The sequence below is a fragment of the Polypterus senegalus genome, chromosome 11 (assembly GCF_016835505.1).
Source record: "Polypterus senegalus isolate Bchr_013 chromosome 11, ASM1683550v1, whole genome shotgun sequence".
Lineage (NCBI taxonomy): Eukaryota > Metazoa > Chordata > Cladistia > Polypteriformes > Polypteridae > Polypterus > Polypterus senegalus.
Window position 1 is genome coordinate 125392985 of NC_053164.1, and position 15537 is coordinate 125408521.

Sequence of the window (15537 nt, forward strand, 5' to 3'; positions counted from 1 at the left end):
CTGACATTTCAAAAAAAATAAATCAATCAATCAATGACCAATATAGCCACCCTTCTTTCCAATAACAGTCATAAGCCTTTCCATTCATGGAGTCTGTCAGTTTCTTGATCTGTTGACGATCAGCTTTTTGTGGAGCAGTGACTACAGCCTCCCAGACACTCTTCAGAGAGGTGTATTGTTTTTCTCCCCCGTAAATCTAGCGTTTAAGAAGTGCCCACAAGTTCTCGATAGGGTTTAGGTCAGATGAGGAAGGGGGGCCATGTCATTATTCCTTCATCTTTAAGGCCTTTACTGGCTGGCCACGCAGTGGAGAACTTCGAAGCAAGTGATGGAGCATTAGCCTGCATAAAAATCATGGTCTTTTTCCTGTATCACTGTTTGAAGAAAGTTTCTTCGAAAAACTGGCAGTAGGTTTGGGAGTTGATTTTGAGTTCATCTTCAATGCAAAAAGGTCCAACTAGCTCATCTTTAAAAATACCAGCTCATACCAGTACCCCACCTCCACGTTGGAGTGGAGCTCTGTGCCCATTACTGATCCACAGGTCCATCCATCTGGTCCATCAAGAGTCACTCTCATCTCATCGGTCCATAAAACCTTTGAAAAAAATCGGTCTTCAGATATTTCTTGGCCCAGTTTTGACGTTTCAACTTATGTTTCTTGTTCAGTGGTGGTTGGGTTTCAGCCCTCCTTACCTTGGCCATGTCTTTGAGCACTGAACACCTTGTACTTCTGGGCACTCCAGGTAGGTTGCAGCTCTGGAATATGAAAGTACTGGAGGATAATGGGTTCCTGGTAGCTTCACGTTTGATTCTTCTCAAATCTTTGGCAGCTAATTTGCATCTTTTGTTCTCAACACGTTTCTTGCGACCCTGTTGACTATTTGCAACAAAATGTTTGATGGTTCTGTGATCACACACCAATATCTTAGCAATTCCAAAAGTGCTGCATCCCTCTGAAAGACTTTTTACAATTTTTGACTTTTCAGAGTCAGTTAAATCTCTTTTTGGCCCATTTTGCCCGAGGAAAACTAGCTGCCTAATAATTCTGCACACCTTGATATAGGGTGTTGATCTCCTTAGGCCACACCCTCCCTCATTACACAAATACACATCACCTGACGTGCTTAAATCCAATAAGCATTCAAGTTAATACAGCTTGGAGTTGGAATATACGCATAAAAATGATGATATGGTCAAAATACTCACTTGCCTAATAATTGTGCACACAGTGTAGGCTATTTTACACTTAGCACTGTCCAATCCACCACCTACCCTATACACCATGTAAGATTACTGAAATCTATAAATATTTATTGCACTTGTCATGTGTCTGAAAGATGCAATGTTTAAAGTATCTGAGTTGGAGAGAATGGAAACTGGAACAGTAAAGACTTAATGTTTTGCAAGCTATAGCTATAGTTTAAGTAGGCCTACTAATTGTTATGGGTGACAGCAATGGCCTAGTGATGAAGAAAACTTATTTTCCGACAAGTAAAAACATTTTCAAAGACCACAGAAAAAAGAAATAATAAAAATAATCAGATAATGCTAAATGTTATATTGGAAATTAATCGCATTGAAGGATAAAAGTTTCTCTTCTGAAATTAGAGTGCACTACCGCAGATCTTTAATATGCAGAAAAGCATTGTATAGCAGCTGTTGCAAATTCCACATATTGCCTGTTAAGCTTCCATTTATTTTGCCAAAAAAATATGAAGTTCGATTTACACAGAGTACCATATTCTGAATAACAAAATGTGTACTAAATCAAAGGGCTGATAAAGCATTACAGATCATCATCCATACCTGGTGGTAATTATGCCATTATCTAAAGTATGTGAAATGTGCAATAAATAATAAGAAAAAATGTTGGATGAAGTTGCATTCTAACTACCAAATCATGATTCGGTCAATTGGACTTTCATTTTTCATGGAAAAGTGCATCATTGGCCATCTGAATAAATATTGTACATGCCACCATCTGCTCAAACCAAACACATTCCACACACTAACCACATAATAAAAATATTACACACTGCATTTGTGTACATTTTTTTTTAAATTTTAGCTATACTTTATACATGTGAAGAATATTTAAATCTCCTGGTTAAAATAAGAAATATTCTTCACAGCATATTCAACAATCTGTATTAAAAAAAAAATAAAAAAAGAACAGAATATCCAAAATAAAGTTTTTTTTTTTGCAACATGAGTTTGATTATTTACAGCCTTCTAACACATATTTAACAAAAATAGATTAATTTACAACCTAAATCAGAAGACAAATATTTGTAATAGTTATTAAAAAAAACACTGGTATATCCCACGCTCAGTTAGCTTGGGAGGAGGCAGTTTTCTATAGGGCTCTGCAGTTTTTAATAACTGGTGCATATATCTTTATGTGTAACAATTTGACCATCTAAAAGTAATCTTGCTAAGAAAGATTTATGAGCTTTACAAATGTTCATAAATGGCTAATACATCATCACCTTTCTCCAACATGCGCATACAGAAATTTAGTTAAAACTGTAACTGCAGCTTCATATTGTTTTTGCATTACATCCTTTTCAATCATTAAGTCGCTAAGATAGATATTTGCTCCTTGAAATGCTGTTGCATACTGACAACCCTCATGGTAAACAAGGCTTTTGCAGAAGACATCTAAAAACCCAAAAACTTTATTGGTTGAATTTCTTAAACATCCAAAATGAGGACCATGCATCACTGAGAGCAAGGCATTTCTGAGAGTACTCATGGTTGCTGATTAGCTGATGGACCTTGAGATGCAACTAAATTATTGCCTATGAGTACTGTAGACTTTGAATTAGATATTGAGTTGCCTGATAAAGTAATAATGGTGGTGCCAGCAGCATTGCTGATGGTTTCCGTGGTATGAAGTATGTGACTTCCTTCATCCATCACAGATGGGACACGTCCAAGGGACTCAATGGTTGCTGGAGTTGGTTTATATATTGGAAGGCCAACTTTGTCCACAACTGATCCAGCTTTAACGGCAAGTGTAGGGGTGAGAATTACAGTTTTTGATGTGCCCTGCAACACCTGTCCCACTTTAGGTACAACAAAACTTTGGGAACTAGCAATAGGTGGGTTGTTGAAAGTAGTTGCCACTTGGGTTCGTTGACTGATAGACATCTCTGTTTGCTGTGGTATGACAGACTTTTTGAGAGCTGACATCTTGGCATCTGACATCACGTAGATTGTTTTTGTTGGGCTAGTTGTGGTCACTGAAATGGAAAGGAAGTGGTGTTAATGTAATGCATAAAAATATAGAAGAACAAAGCAATTAAATACACACAATGTTGCAGATGTCTAGGCAAATACACATGTTTATTCAACCAAGGACAAAAAAGCTTGTGGCTCTTACAATGCTCAATAATAAAACAGCTGAGTAAGTTAAAACACATGTAGTATGTAGTAACAGTATGAAAATATAACCCAAACACTTTACATAGATCATTGCTTGTTACTATTTTTGAAGTCAAAACAGAAATACAATCACAAAATATGCTCAGACTAATGTTCTCTTACAAAACATCATTAAATTCATTAACACTAGAATTACCAAAGCCTACGAAAAAACTCGTAAATCAGGCCCACCTTAAATCCCTTTGCACCTCTCCATCAATGTCTTTTGTCTTGTAAATGTGCCCATCAAGACAAACAGCAAGCAGCTTACTATTCCATACCCCCCCAATGCCACATAACGTGCACAAAGTTCTCCCAGCTCATGCCTTGATTATCTGGGAGTGAAGTGCTGGAGTTTTAGAGTGGAAATAGATCGTTATTTGAAACACATGCATTTCATGTGTGTTTTCCGTTTCTACAATAATCTGTGTAAACACATTGTTAAAACAGGAGCATTTTCATATTTTAGTAATAAATGCCTAAATGTAGGCATAAACTATATAAGGTGTGGAGCCTGAAGTCCAAAGATTAAATAGACACTTTCACAAAAGGTTCAAGGGTGATATAACAGTTTCCGTGGCGCAGCAGTAAGAATTGCTAACTTGTAATTAAGAGTCCCCCGGTTTGATCCTAACTGCCTCATTGATTTACCATTTTGAGTAGTGGGCTTCTCTTATTGTTAATATTATCCACTCACATCTACAGTTATTTCCAGTTTCAAATAAAAACTAACAGCGTCAGATCCCTGGGGATGCCGGTAGTATGTATCGTGATCGTGACTGAGAGAATAAAAGTAAAAAAAAACCTAACTTTTACAAGACGCAAATCAAATGTACGTGTTTATTGTAATATCAATAATAGCAGCTCACTACTCAAAACGGTAACTATACGAGGCAGTGTGTATCGAACCGGGGGACTCTTAATTATAAGTTAGCAATTCTTACCTCTGCGCCACGGAAACTGTTGTATCATTCTTGAACCTTTTGTGAAAGTGTTTATTTGATCATTTTTAAAATGTTCCCTTTTCTTTTTCATAACTTCTTTAACACACTACTTCTCTACTACTTATATATATACCCCAATCTACATACTGTGAAATAAACGAACCACACGTCATGGCGTTAGCCGACTTGCTGACCAACAACAAGCGTTACCTGGTAGGTAACCACCCATACAGTCAGATTGGGATTCAGACTACGAATACCTTGAATGTAAATACCCCAATCTACATACTGTCGAATAAACAAACCACACGCCATGGCGCAACCTAAGAGACTTCGCCTCAGTTCTTGACGCCCGAGGCTCGATTTCCGAGAGGCAGTGCAGTGAGTGTGTAAGCCTGATGAGCGCAGAATTAGAGCGAAACACGTGTCGCGTACTCTTTTGCATTATTTGACAGTAAAAACTATTTCAACCATATATATGTGTGTATATATGTAGATATATGTGTATATGTGTGTATGTATATATATATATATATATATATATATATATATATATATATATGAATGACAGCAACACTCATAACAGTAACAAAACAATTACATTGACAATCATGTCACGTTATTTTTAAAAAGTTTCCTTTTCTTTTTCATTAATTCTTTAACACACTACTTTTTCGCTGCGAAGTGCGGGTATTTTGCTAGTTTATTACTAAAATATGATAAACGTTTGTTTAAACAACGTGTTTACACAGACTTTTGTAGACGCGAAACACACATGAAACGCATGTGTTCCAAATAACGATCTATTATTTCCACTCTGAAACTCCAGCACTTCACTCCCAGATAATTAAGGCATGAGCTGGAAGAACTTTGTGCACATTCAGCGGCGATGGGGGATGGAATAATAATAGGCTGCTTGCTGCTTGTCTTGATCGGCACATTTACAAGACAAAAGACACTGATGAAGAGGTGCGAAGGGATTTAAGGTGGGCCGGATTTACAAGTTTTTTTCGTAGGCTTTGGTAATTATAGTGTTAAAGTATAAAACTACTTTAAAGATTACTATTTCAAACCTATGCTAATAAAATATGCCAACAGCACTTTTTGTAAAAATTCCTTATGAGTAATGAAACATTTACTATTTAAACCTAGAACTTAAAAAATGCTAGTTACAAACACAATGTAAAAAAGTTACATGGCCTTTCATTAACCCAGCAATAAGTACATTTTCATACTGTACTTCTTAAACACTGACTGGATTAATGATTTGCGCATTAGCTGCAAACATTGAATCAATAAGTATCATTATAATTATGACCATGAAGCTTCTTGGAACCAATATAGGATTTCCAGTTACTTTTCAGGGTCTTAAAAAAGCAGGGAGATTCTTAGATACAGGACCCAAATGAAAACAATTAATTGTTAGAGGTGTTTTAACTTTATTTAATAAAAAAAAGTTTAAAAATAGTGTATGACTGATGAGTCAAGCCATGTGAAGTTATTAGTTGTGAATCAGTGATATTCAGTGATAACTAACAAATTTAAATATACATTTCTTGGTTGAAGAGTGATATGGAAGTGTTACATTTCTCTCCAGTATTAAGCCCATTGTGAAGAAATCTTTCACCTTAATTTACTATTAATAAAATTAAAACAGTACAGGAAAAATACATTCATATAGCTTGCATCTTTTATTTAAATAGAAATGCATATATTTTAAATCCATCACAAATAACTACTTTGTTTTTCAATATTGTACTTGCCTGTAGTGTTGTTTTTATATTTTAAAAGCATTCATTTGCTGGCAAAGGCACAGAGGGCCTATGAAATTCATGAACTGGTAAATCAACAGAATATTTGTGATACCTACACACTATTCTTTCAACTCCTTGCATTTCTTATGCCATAAATAATGAACTAAGATTGACAGATTTTTGCATTATTATTTAGGCATTAAAAGAAAATGCTTGAAATACTACAATTACAAGAATGAGAGAAATATGAAAGTTTTACTAGCAAGTACTGTTGCCACTTGGATAAATATATAAAAGCTGCATAATATCTATTATCCCACCAGCGTACTCTGTTTCAGGGTTGTGGGAAGCTGATGCTATTCTTGGCAAGCCAAACCAAAAATCAGTTTATCACATCTGCTCAAATATGATCACACCCAATTTAGTGTTATCTATTAATCTAACTAATACCTGTGAAATTCTCCCATTCACACAGGGAAAATTCCAAATGAGTGCTCATGAAAATAAATGTGACATTTTGCTTGTTCTAAATAATTTCATATTTAATTCTGTTTTAAAATGTGTCATATGATAAGAAGGGTGCTTACAACTTAGTGTAATATAAGCCTTGAAAACTGGTTCTCGATTTTCCTTTTACAGTTACAAGTTAAAATCATCCACTGCAACGTTTGAATGAAACAATATATTGAGCTGAGAGAGGTTTTATCGCAGGTGGCATAACACAGGCTGCAGCCTGCATATGGTTAACAGAAAAAAACTCATCAAGCAAAGACACTTTTCAAAATAGAACCACTACTATGTCTTTTTCATATGTAATATGCCCCTATGCTTGAGAATTAGTATATTGAAATAACTACTCAGAGGAAATTCTTGGACCCAAATGTCTAAATGACAAGATAATAAAGGTATCCTTATATATAATTTGATACTATCCGTATGTATGGTGTTTGCTTCAATACCCCGTATGTATGTTGTTCGCGTCAATACAAGTTAGAATCATGCAATGGGACACTGCCTTTGTAGTTAGAACATAACATGGGAAATGCGGACGCAGTATTGCATGTTTGGCTAAGAATGTTCAAATGCTTCAGTGACGCCACTGGATGGCCGAGTATAGTAAGTCGGTGTTGGTTTGTTGGTTCGAGCAGATAACAGTAAGTTCGGTTGGTTTTTGGAACGTTGGTTTGGCGGGGCGTACTTTCCAGGACTAACATCGTCGACTGACTTAAACCCTTTGACAGCTCCGGAATCGTAAGTAATTTAGAACGTATTGCCATTTGCTTGGTACATCGAAATCTATCTTTGGGCAATCTGGTTTTGGCATCCGTTATTCAGACATCTACTGACAAACTGAGTAATGACGGCTGGGTATTAACAACGGTCATTGTTTAAATTTTAGCTGATCTCAGATCTAAAATGACCACGCCAACATAATTATTACTCTGACTCTGATTAGAGTCGTAAAATACGGTTTGTTTTGAAAATCTGTTTGGTGGAAGAAATCAAATAAGGTGCGCTGAAGAGCTGAGATCATGTCTCGCAGCCCCGTTTAAACAGGAAGCTCTTGATTACATCGGCCAAAAAGATCTATTTTAAGCCCAAATCAGTGCCATGATAAAATCATTTCAAGAACTTAAAATAACAAATAATTCTTTGCAGAGAAAGTATGGATTTCACAAACGTAGAATTTGAAGCCCGATTCGATCGGGCTCCCAGTCGCTAGTCAAACATAAGTTCTTAACTACAACTGTGTTAAATTACTTTATTCAGAGTTTCAATGACATTTGAGTTATGTGAACCACAACAAAAAGTCCAAAGGTTGAAATGTAAATAGGGATAAGGAGCATATGTTTGAACTTGAGCCCCATGTAGAAACAACAGATGTATGAGGTGGCCTGGTGCCTCCTGTTTTGACTTGCACATTCTTCTGTGTTTATCTGAATTTTCTCTGTTGACTTAGATTTCTGCTCACAGTCCAAAAACACAAGACAGATTGATTGACAAATCTAAACTATAGTATGTGTGCATGAAGATAAGTGTATCTTTTAATTGAGTGTCATTATATTGGGCTGGCTATTTCTTTGTCCTTAGCACCATTAATAACCGGGACAACCGCTGGCCTGACATAGTCTCATCTTTATGTTGGGTTTATAAAACAGAAGAACTTAATAAATGCTAAGTAAAAAAACTTTTAGTTTTAGCTGCAGTAGCTTTGAACTGTGACTCCAAAATTTACTATGAGTGCATTTACATGCACACATATATCAAGATTAAGGGTAATAAACCAATTAAGGCAGAAATTGGATTTCTTAGTAATCCACTTTTACATGGGCAAATAATCTTCTGCAGTTCTTCTTTGTCAAAATGCTCCAATGTCATTGAACTGCACAAAAAGTGATAAAAGGTTATCATAAAACATTGCATGCAGCACAGTCTTTTCTGCTTGGTTGTATGAATGCGCTCTGCAAAGGACCCAGTACATGTGCTTCTTACATTACACTCAATGCTGCTGGAATAAAAATAATACAAGGATTTTTTTTTTTAATTCAATAAGAAACATTGCCTTAGTTTACTAATTTTTTAGATGTAATTTACTATATAACACAAGCTACTTTTACAATATTACATTACTACTCTTGAGATTGTGTTGCCGAATTTGGCACTATACCTACAGCTCATCAACATCAATTTAGCGATTTCCGAAATACTGAGAAATTACTTTAGCCTGGAGAAGGAATAATGCAGTTAGTTGCCCAAGCATTTGCTCCTGGAAGTTTATTTTGCGTAAGCTTCTACATGTGGCTACTGAGAGTATGTGTTAAGCAAATAAATGTGCAGTATGACAGAGAGCAATGTACAAGTGCAAGCTACAAAATCCTTAACAATAACCTAGTAGTGTTTCCCATTGGCCAATAATCCAGTTTCTCTAGCCGGAATAGGGGTTTACATGGCATTTTAGAAAAAAAGTTTCTGTAAATGGCCAGGTTATTGAGGCACATGTAAGAAGCCTACTGTCAGCTCTTACAATGGAAAAAAGTACAATGATATTTTTAAAGTCTTTACTTGGTAGATGGCTTTTCCTTTTTACTTTTTTATTTTTTTTAAAAAGGAGTTCAGATTCCCTTAATAAACCCAATGGATCCTCTGAAACTCTAAGAATAGTTTGTGTAACTGCAGGTTGGGAAGCTACATACCTGATGTATGCCACTGACCACCAGCAAGGACAGAGAACACTTTCTTTAAATCAGGAAGATTCTCTGAGTCCTACACAGGAATTAGTACTTGACTGTATGGGCTATCATCTCAATCATGAATAATGTAATGGTAATTGCTGAAACATTGATATAATGCTTTGGCTATATGGCATTTATTCTCTAGGTAGTCTTGAAATATTAGACAAAATCATGAATTTAAAACATGCCAAGTTTATTTTTCAACTGTGGCCAACAAATCTCTAAAATGCAATGCATCTCATTATAAGTAATAAACTACTACATTACTATATAACCCTTGAGTAAACACGCTATAGTATACAGTTGTGCTTGACAGTTTGTGAACCCTTTAGAATTTTCTATATTTCTGCATAAATATGACCTGAAACATCATCAGATTTTCACTCAAGTCCTAAAAGTAGATAAAGAGAAACCAGTTAAACAAATGAGACAAAAATATTATACTTGGTCATTTATTTATTGAGGAAAATGATTGAATATTAGATACTAGCCAACCCGCGGCGTACCATACGCCGCATAATCAGGCTGGTTTTTTAATGATTTTAAGCACAGGGAGAAAATTAATATTTGAAAAATCGGTAATGTAATAAATCAGCAAGAAAAGCAACATTGTAACAATGCATGGCACAAACCAACACTCAATCGTCCGTGACTGAAAACTGGCAGACCGCCCTCGCGCCTTCTCCTGCCAAACGGAGGGATGGGAGTCCACGGCGCGGAATGTGGAACGGGAGGAGAGGAGAAGGACGTCCATTCAGCTCCGTCCGTTATGCTAGTCTGCTGATTTCTCGTTCAGTATGCACTGCCCGCTCATGTGCCCACCTCCAACTCATCACTTGAGTCGTCGTCTTTACACAGTCTAGATGTACCTGTGACGGACGTAGACGTTTCATTGCTCTGTGTGGTTTTGGCTGCTTTTCTATATATAATCCACCAAGACACCCGACCACAGTAGTAGCGAGGTGGGAGGGGGGTGTGTACAAAGGGTAGGGACGCAACCTGTGGGACCGTATGAGTCGCACTTAGTGGGAATTCCACGGTTTGCAGCCCGAATGGGGCTCAACGGCTTACCCACGCCTCTCTGCGCCGGGTAGACACACGCTCAATGTCATGCATAATTATTTATTGAATGCTACACACTGCTGGAAAGACACGGTTGTCTAAAACGGGTTGGTGTGAGAATACAACAGTAAGTGAATGAAAAGATGGAACTCTGGAGAGAGCAACATATAATTGTCCGTGAGTGAAGAAGACGCATGTTTGTCGCGGATGCGAATTGTTGTATGTAGAGTGTAAAACAGTTTGGTATGGTGCACGCGGTCGTGCGTCGTAACCGAAAACTCGTTTTTTAAAGACTGCTCACTTCATTGTGTTTTAACTTCGACTACGGTGGTAGCGAGGTGGGTGTGTACAAAGTGCAGGAGCATCTAAGAAGACGCATGTTTGTCACAGATGCAAATTGCTGTATTTAGCATGTAAAACAGTTTGCTATGGTGCACGCGGTAGTGCGTCGCAACCGAAAACTCGTTTTTTTAAAGACTGCTCACTTCATTGTGTTTTAACCTCAGTTGTAAAGGAATGTTTTAAGGATCCCATGGGATACCCCTCGCAAACCGTTTTACACGCTGCATATGGCGCGGAATGGGAGGAGAGGAGGACAACGTCCATTCCACTTCCTCCGTCATGCTAGTGTGCCGATTTCTTGTTCCGTATGCACTGCCTGCTCATGAGTCAAGTCGTTGTCGTCTTTGCACAGTCCAGACGCACCTGTGACTCACGTAGACTTTTCGTTGCTCTGTGCAGTTTTGCCCGCCTTTCCATATATAATCCACCAAGACACCCGACCGCGGTAGTAGCGAGGTGGGAGGGGGGTGTGTACAAAGGGTAGGGACGTAAATCAGTGGGAGCGCATGAGTCGCACTTAGTGGGAATTCCACGGTTTGCAGCCTGAATGGGGTTGAACGGCTTACCCACGCCTCTCCGCGCCAGGTAGACACACGCTCAATCGCATGCATAATTATTTATTGAATGCTAAACATTTCTGGAAAGACACGGTTGTTTAAAATGGGTTGGTGTTAGAATACAACAGTAAGTGAATGAAAAGATGGAACTCTGGAGAAAGCAAAATACAACAAAATAGTGAACCTGCGGCATAACAAATGCTGCGTGGCTCAGACATGCATATGGATATGGCCGGTGAAACAGGAGCGTTGGTGGGCAGGGAAACATCTTCCATGTTCCTGCAGGAGCATCTAAGAAGACGCATTTTTGTCACGGATGTGAATAGCTTTATGTAGCGTGTAAAACAGTTTGCTATGGTGCATGCGGTCGTCTGTCGTAACCGAAAACTCGGTTTTTAAAGACTGATTACTTCATTGTGCTTTAACGTCAGTTGTAAAGTATTGTTTTAAGGATCCCATGGGATACCCCTCGCAAACCATTTCACACGCTGCATATGGTGGCGATTCACCTCCGCAAGAAACATGCTTCTATGAACAGTCAACGTAGCTCGGAGGTGCATGACATGCACACGACATTAACCTGACCTGCACTGCATGTGGCCTCTACGACAAAGGAATATAAATGACGCCATTTTTTCTGTGTCGCGTCGAGTTGGTGGGCGTGGCCCTGCAAGTTGTCGTCGTATCCAATGGTCTTGGAGTTGGTGGGTGTGCGCCATAGGTGTCTCACTTGTCAGCGGCTTAGTGAATCCACAGCTCTTCCGGCGTGCTTTCCATGGTTGTCTCGCCTTAGTGAATTATATATATAGATTTGTGAGTGGCAGAAGTATGTGAACTTTTGCTTTCAGTATCTGGTGTGACCCCCCTTTTCAGCAATAACTGCAACTAAACATTTCCGGTAACTTTTGATCATTCCTGAACACCGGCTTGGAGGAATTTTAGCCCATTCCTCCGTACAGAACAGCTTCAACTCTGGGATGTTGGTGGGTTTCCTCACATTAACTGCTCGCTTCAGGTCCTTCCACAACATTTCCATTGGATTAAGGTCAGGACTTTGACTTGGCCATTCCAAAACATTTTTTCTTCTTTAACCATTGTCCTGACATTTTCCTTTAGAATTATAGGATATCATTCAGAATTCATTGTTCCATCAATTAAGGCAAGCCATCCTGGCCCAGATGCAGCAAAACAGGCCCAAACCATGATACTACCACCACCATGTTTCACAGATGTAATAAGGTTTTTATGCTGGAAAGAAGTGTTTTGCTTTCTCCAAACATAATTCTTTTCATTTAAACCAAAAAGTTATATTTTGGTCTCATCCGTCCACAAAACATTCTTCCACTAGCCTTCTGGTTTGTCTACGTGATCTTTAGGAAACTGCAGACGAGCAGCAATGTTTTTTTGGACAGCAGTGGCTTTCTCCTTGCAACCCTGCCATGCACACCATTGTTGTTCAGTGTTCTCCTGATGGTGGACTCACGAACATGAACATTAGCCAATGTGAGAGAGGCCTTCAGTTGCTTAGAAGTGACCCTGGGGTCCTTTGTGACCTCACCGACTATTACACGCCTTGCTCTTGAAGTGATCTTTGTAGGTCGACCACTCCTAGGGAGGGTAACAATGGTCTTGAATTTCCTCCATTTGTACACAATCTGCCTGACTGTGAATTAGTGGAGTTTAAACTCTTTAGAGATGGTTTTGTAATCTTTTCCAGCCTGATGAGCATCAACAACTGTTTTTCTGAGGTCCTCAGAAATCTCCTTTGTTTGTGCCATGATACACTTCCACAAACATGTGTTGTAAAGAGCAGACTTTGATAGATCCCTGTTCTTTAAACAACACAGGGTGCCCACTCACACCCGATTGTCATCCCATTGATTAAAACACCTGACTCTAATTTCACCTACTAACTGCTAATCCTAGAGGTTCACATACATTTGCCACTCACATATATGTAATATTCAATCATTTTCCTTAATAAATAAATGACCAAGTATAATATTTTTGTCTCATTTGTTTAACTGGTTTCTCTTTATCTACTTTTAGGACTTGAGTGAATATCTGATGATGTTTTAGGTCATATTTATGCAGAAATATAGAAAATTCTAAAGGGTTCACAAACTTTCAAGCACAACTGTAAATTATTTTCATGTATGTATGATACACATTAATGCCTTTTCCTCAAAATAAGCATATAAAAATTATACAAAAGTGTGAAAAATTAAGATGAAAAGCAAGACTTTCACTATACCTATCTAGGTCTTTCAAGCATCAGTACCAATCACCGCAACATCATGTTGGCACATTAAAACTATATAAAAGAGACTTACTAAGAAAGAAAGAAAATCCAAGTTTCTTTAAATAACACAAGAGCTATGTTTTCACACTGCATCACTATCCAAACTTTCTTTTTAAGGCTTATCAAATCTAACATTTTTTATCAAAACTGCAAGCATTAGAGGTGGAAAAGAGCACAGCATTATCTCTCAGAAGTCTCTATTTAATTTTATGATTGCAATTGAACTAAAATGCAATTAAAGAGGTAGGGAGTGAAAATTTGCCTTAATTTAAGAAATGATGACAACAGAATCCAAATGGGTTAAACACACACTTTTAATTTAAAATGATGGAAAACTGGCTTCTCTCTCCCATCTCCTTCATTATGTGTGTCATTCATATATATGTATCTCTTAAACGAAACCAGTAGGAACATTATGTACATAATGTAAAAAGGTTTTAGAAGCACTGTCCTAAAATATATCCTATAAATTGTTTTTGTCAAGTTTTATAATCTTCCTGACAACGCCATTTTAACTGTGTGTTAAATTCTTGTACCCTTTAATATAAGAAGCTTAATTTTTATTGAAGTTTTAGAGGAATGACACTAAAGCCTTAAGATGAAAAAATAGGAGAAAAGAAATTATCCAGTTTTGTATTTAAAAAACACCTCAAAATCCACCATCATGTGTATGTTTCCTAAATACCATTCTATAAATCAATTTTAGGCATCTTAATCCAATTTAATTTATTTGTTGTTTTTAAAATAAAAAGTCAATGAAGAAAACTAACTTTGCAGTCATGAAAGTGGTCATAGCATCAACAATCAATAGTGGTCAACAATAACTTCAAGAAAACAACACCCTAAATCAAGTTCAAGGAACAACTTTGAAGGAGTATACATATTATATACACACACACACATATATATATATATATATATATATATATATATATATATATATATATATATATATATATATATATATATATATATATATATATATATATATATACACACACACACATATATATACACATACACACACAGTGGGTACGGAAGTCTTCAGACCCCCTTCAATTTTTCACTCTTTGTTATATTGCAGCCATTTGCTAAAATCATTTCAATTAATTTTTTTCCTCATTAATGTACAAACAGCACCCTATATTGACAGACAAAAAAAAATGTTTGAAATTGTTGCAGATTTATTAAAAAAGAAAAACTTAAATATCACATGGTCCTAAATATTCAGACCCTTTGCTCAGTATTTAGTAGAAGCACCCTTTTGAGCTAATACAGCCATGTGTCTTCTTGGGAAAGATGCAACAAGTTTATCACACTTGGATTTGGGGATCCTTTGCCATTCCTCCTTGAGGATCCTCTCCAGTTCTGTCAGGTTGGATGGTAAACGTTGGTGGACAGCTATTTTTAGGTCTCTCCAGAGATGCTCAATTGGGTTTAAGTCAGGGCTCTGGCTGGGCAATTCAAGAATTGGGTTTAAGTCAGGGCTCTGGCTGGGCAATTCAAGAACAATCACAGAGTTGTTGTGAAGCCACTCCTTCGTTATTTTAGCTGTGTGCTTAGGGTCATTGTCTTGTTAGAAGGTAAACCTTCGGCCCAGTCTGAGGTCAGCACTCTGGAGAAGGTTTTTGTCCAGGATATCCCTGTACTTGGCCGCATTCATCTTTCCCTCGATTGCAACCAGTCGTCCTGTCCCTGCAGCTGAAAAACACTCCCACAGCATGATGCTACCACCGCCATGCTTCACTGTGGGGACTGTATTGAACAAGTGATGAGCAGTGCCCCAGCTCATTGTTCATCTGTTGGTGCTTCGCAGAAATCGATGCTTCACGTGGGGCAACCCTGGCTCATGTAATGTTTAACAGTGCTTGAAAATTTTAAGGGGATTGAAGAAGCCAAAACAGAAAGTAATAGCTC

The 15537-nt window shown here is 37.5% G+C and overlaps 1 protein-coding gene across 3 annotated transcripts in view; it reads right to left on the minus strand.

Annotated features, from left to right (window-relative positions):
• Positions 1-2282: 2282 nt before the first annotated feature.
• Positions 2283-15537, minus strand: part of kansl3 (KAT8 regulatory NSL complex subunit 3) — a 147619-nt gene continuing 134364 nt past the window's right edge. For 2 of the 3 annotated variants that reach the window (XM_039769603.1, XM_039769602.1), the window contains one exon: positions 2283-3245. In XM_039769603.1, the coding sequence (XP_039625537.1) occupies positions 2752-3245 (494 nt within the window). In that variant the 3' untranslated portion in view covers positions 2283-2751. The remainder of the gene's footprint in view (positions 3246-15537) is intronic. The other variant, XM_039769604.1, reaches the window with a different exon arrangement.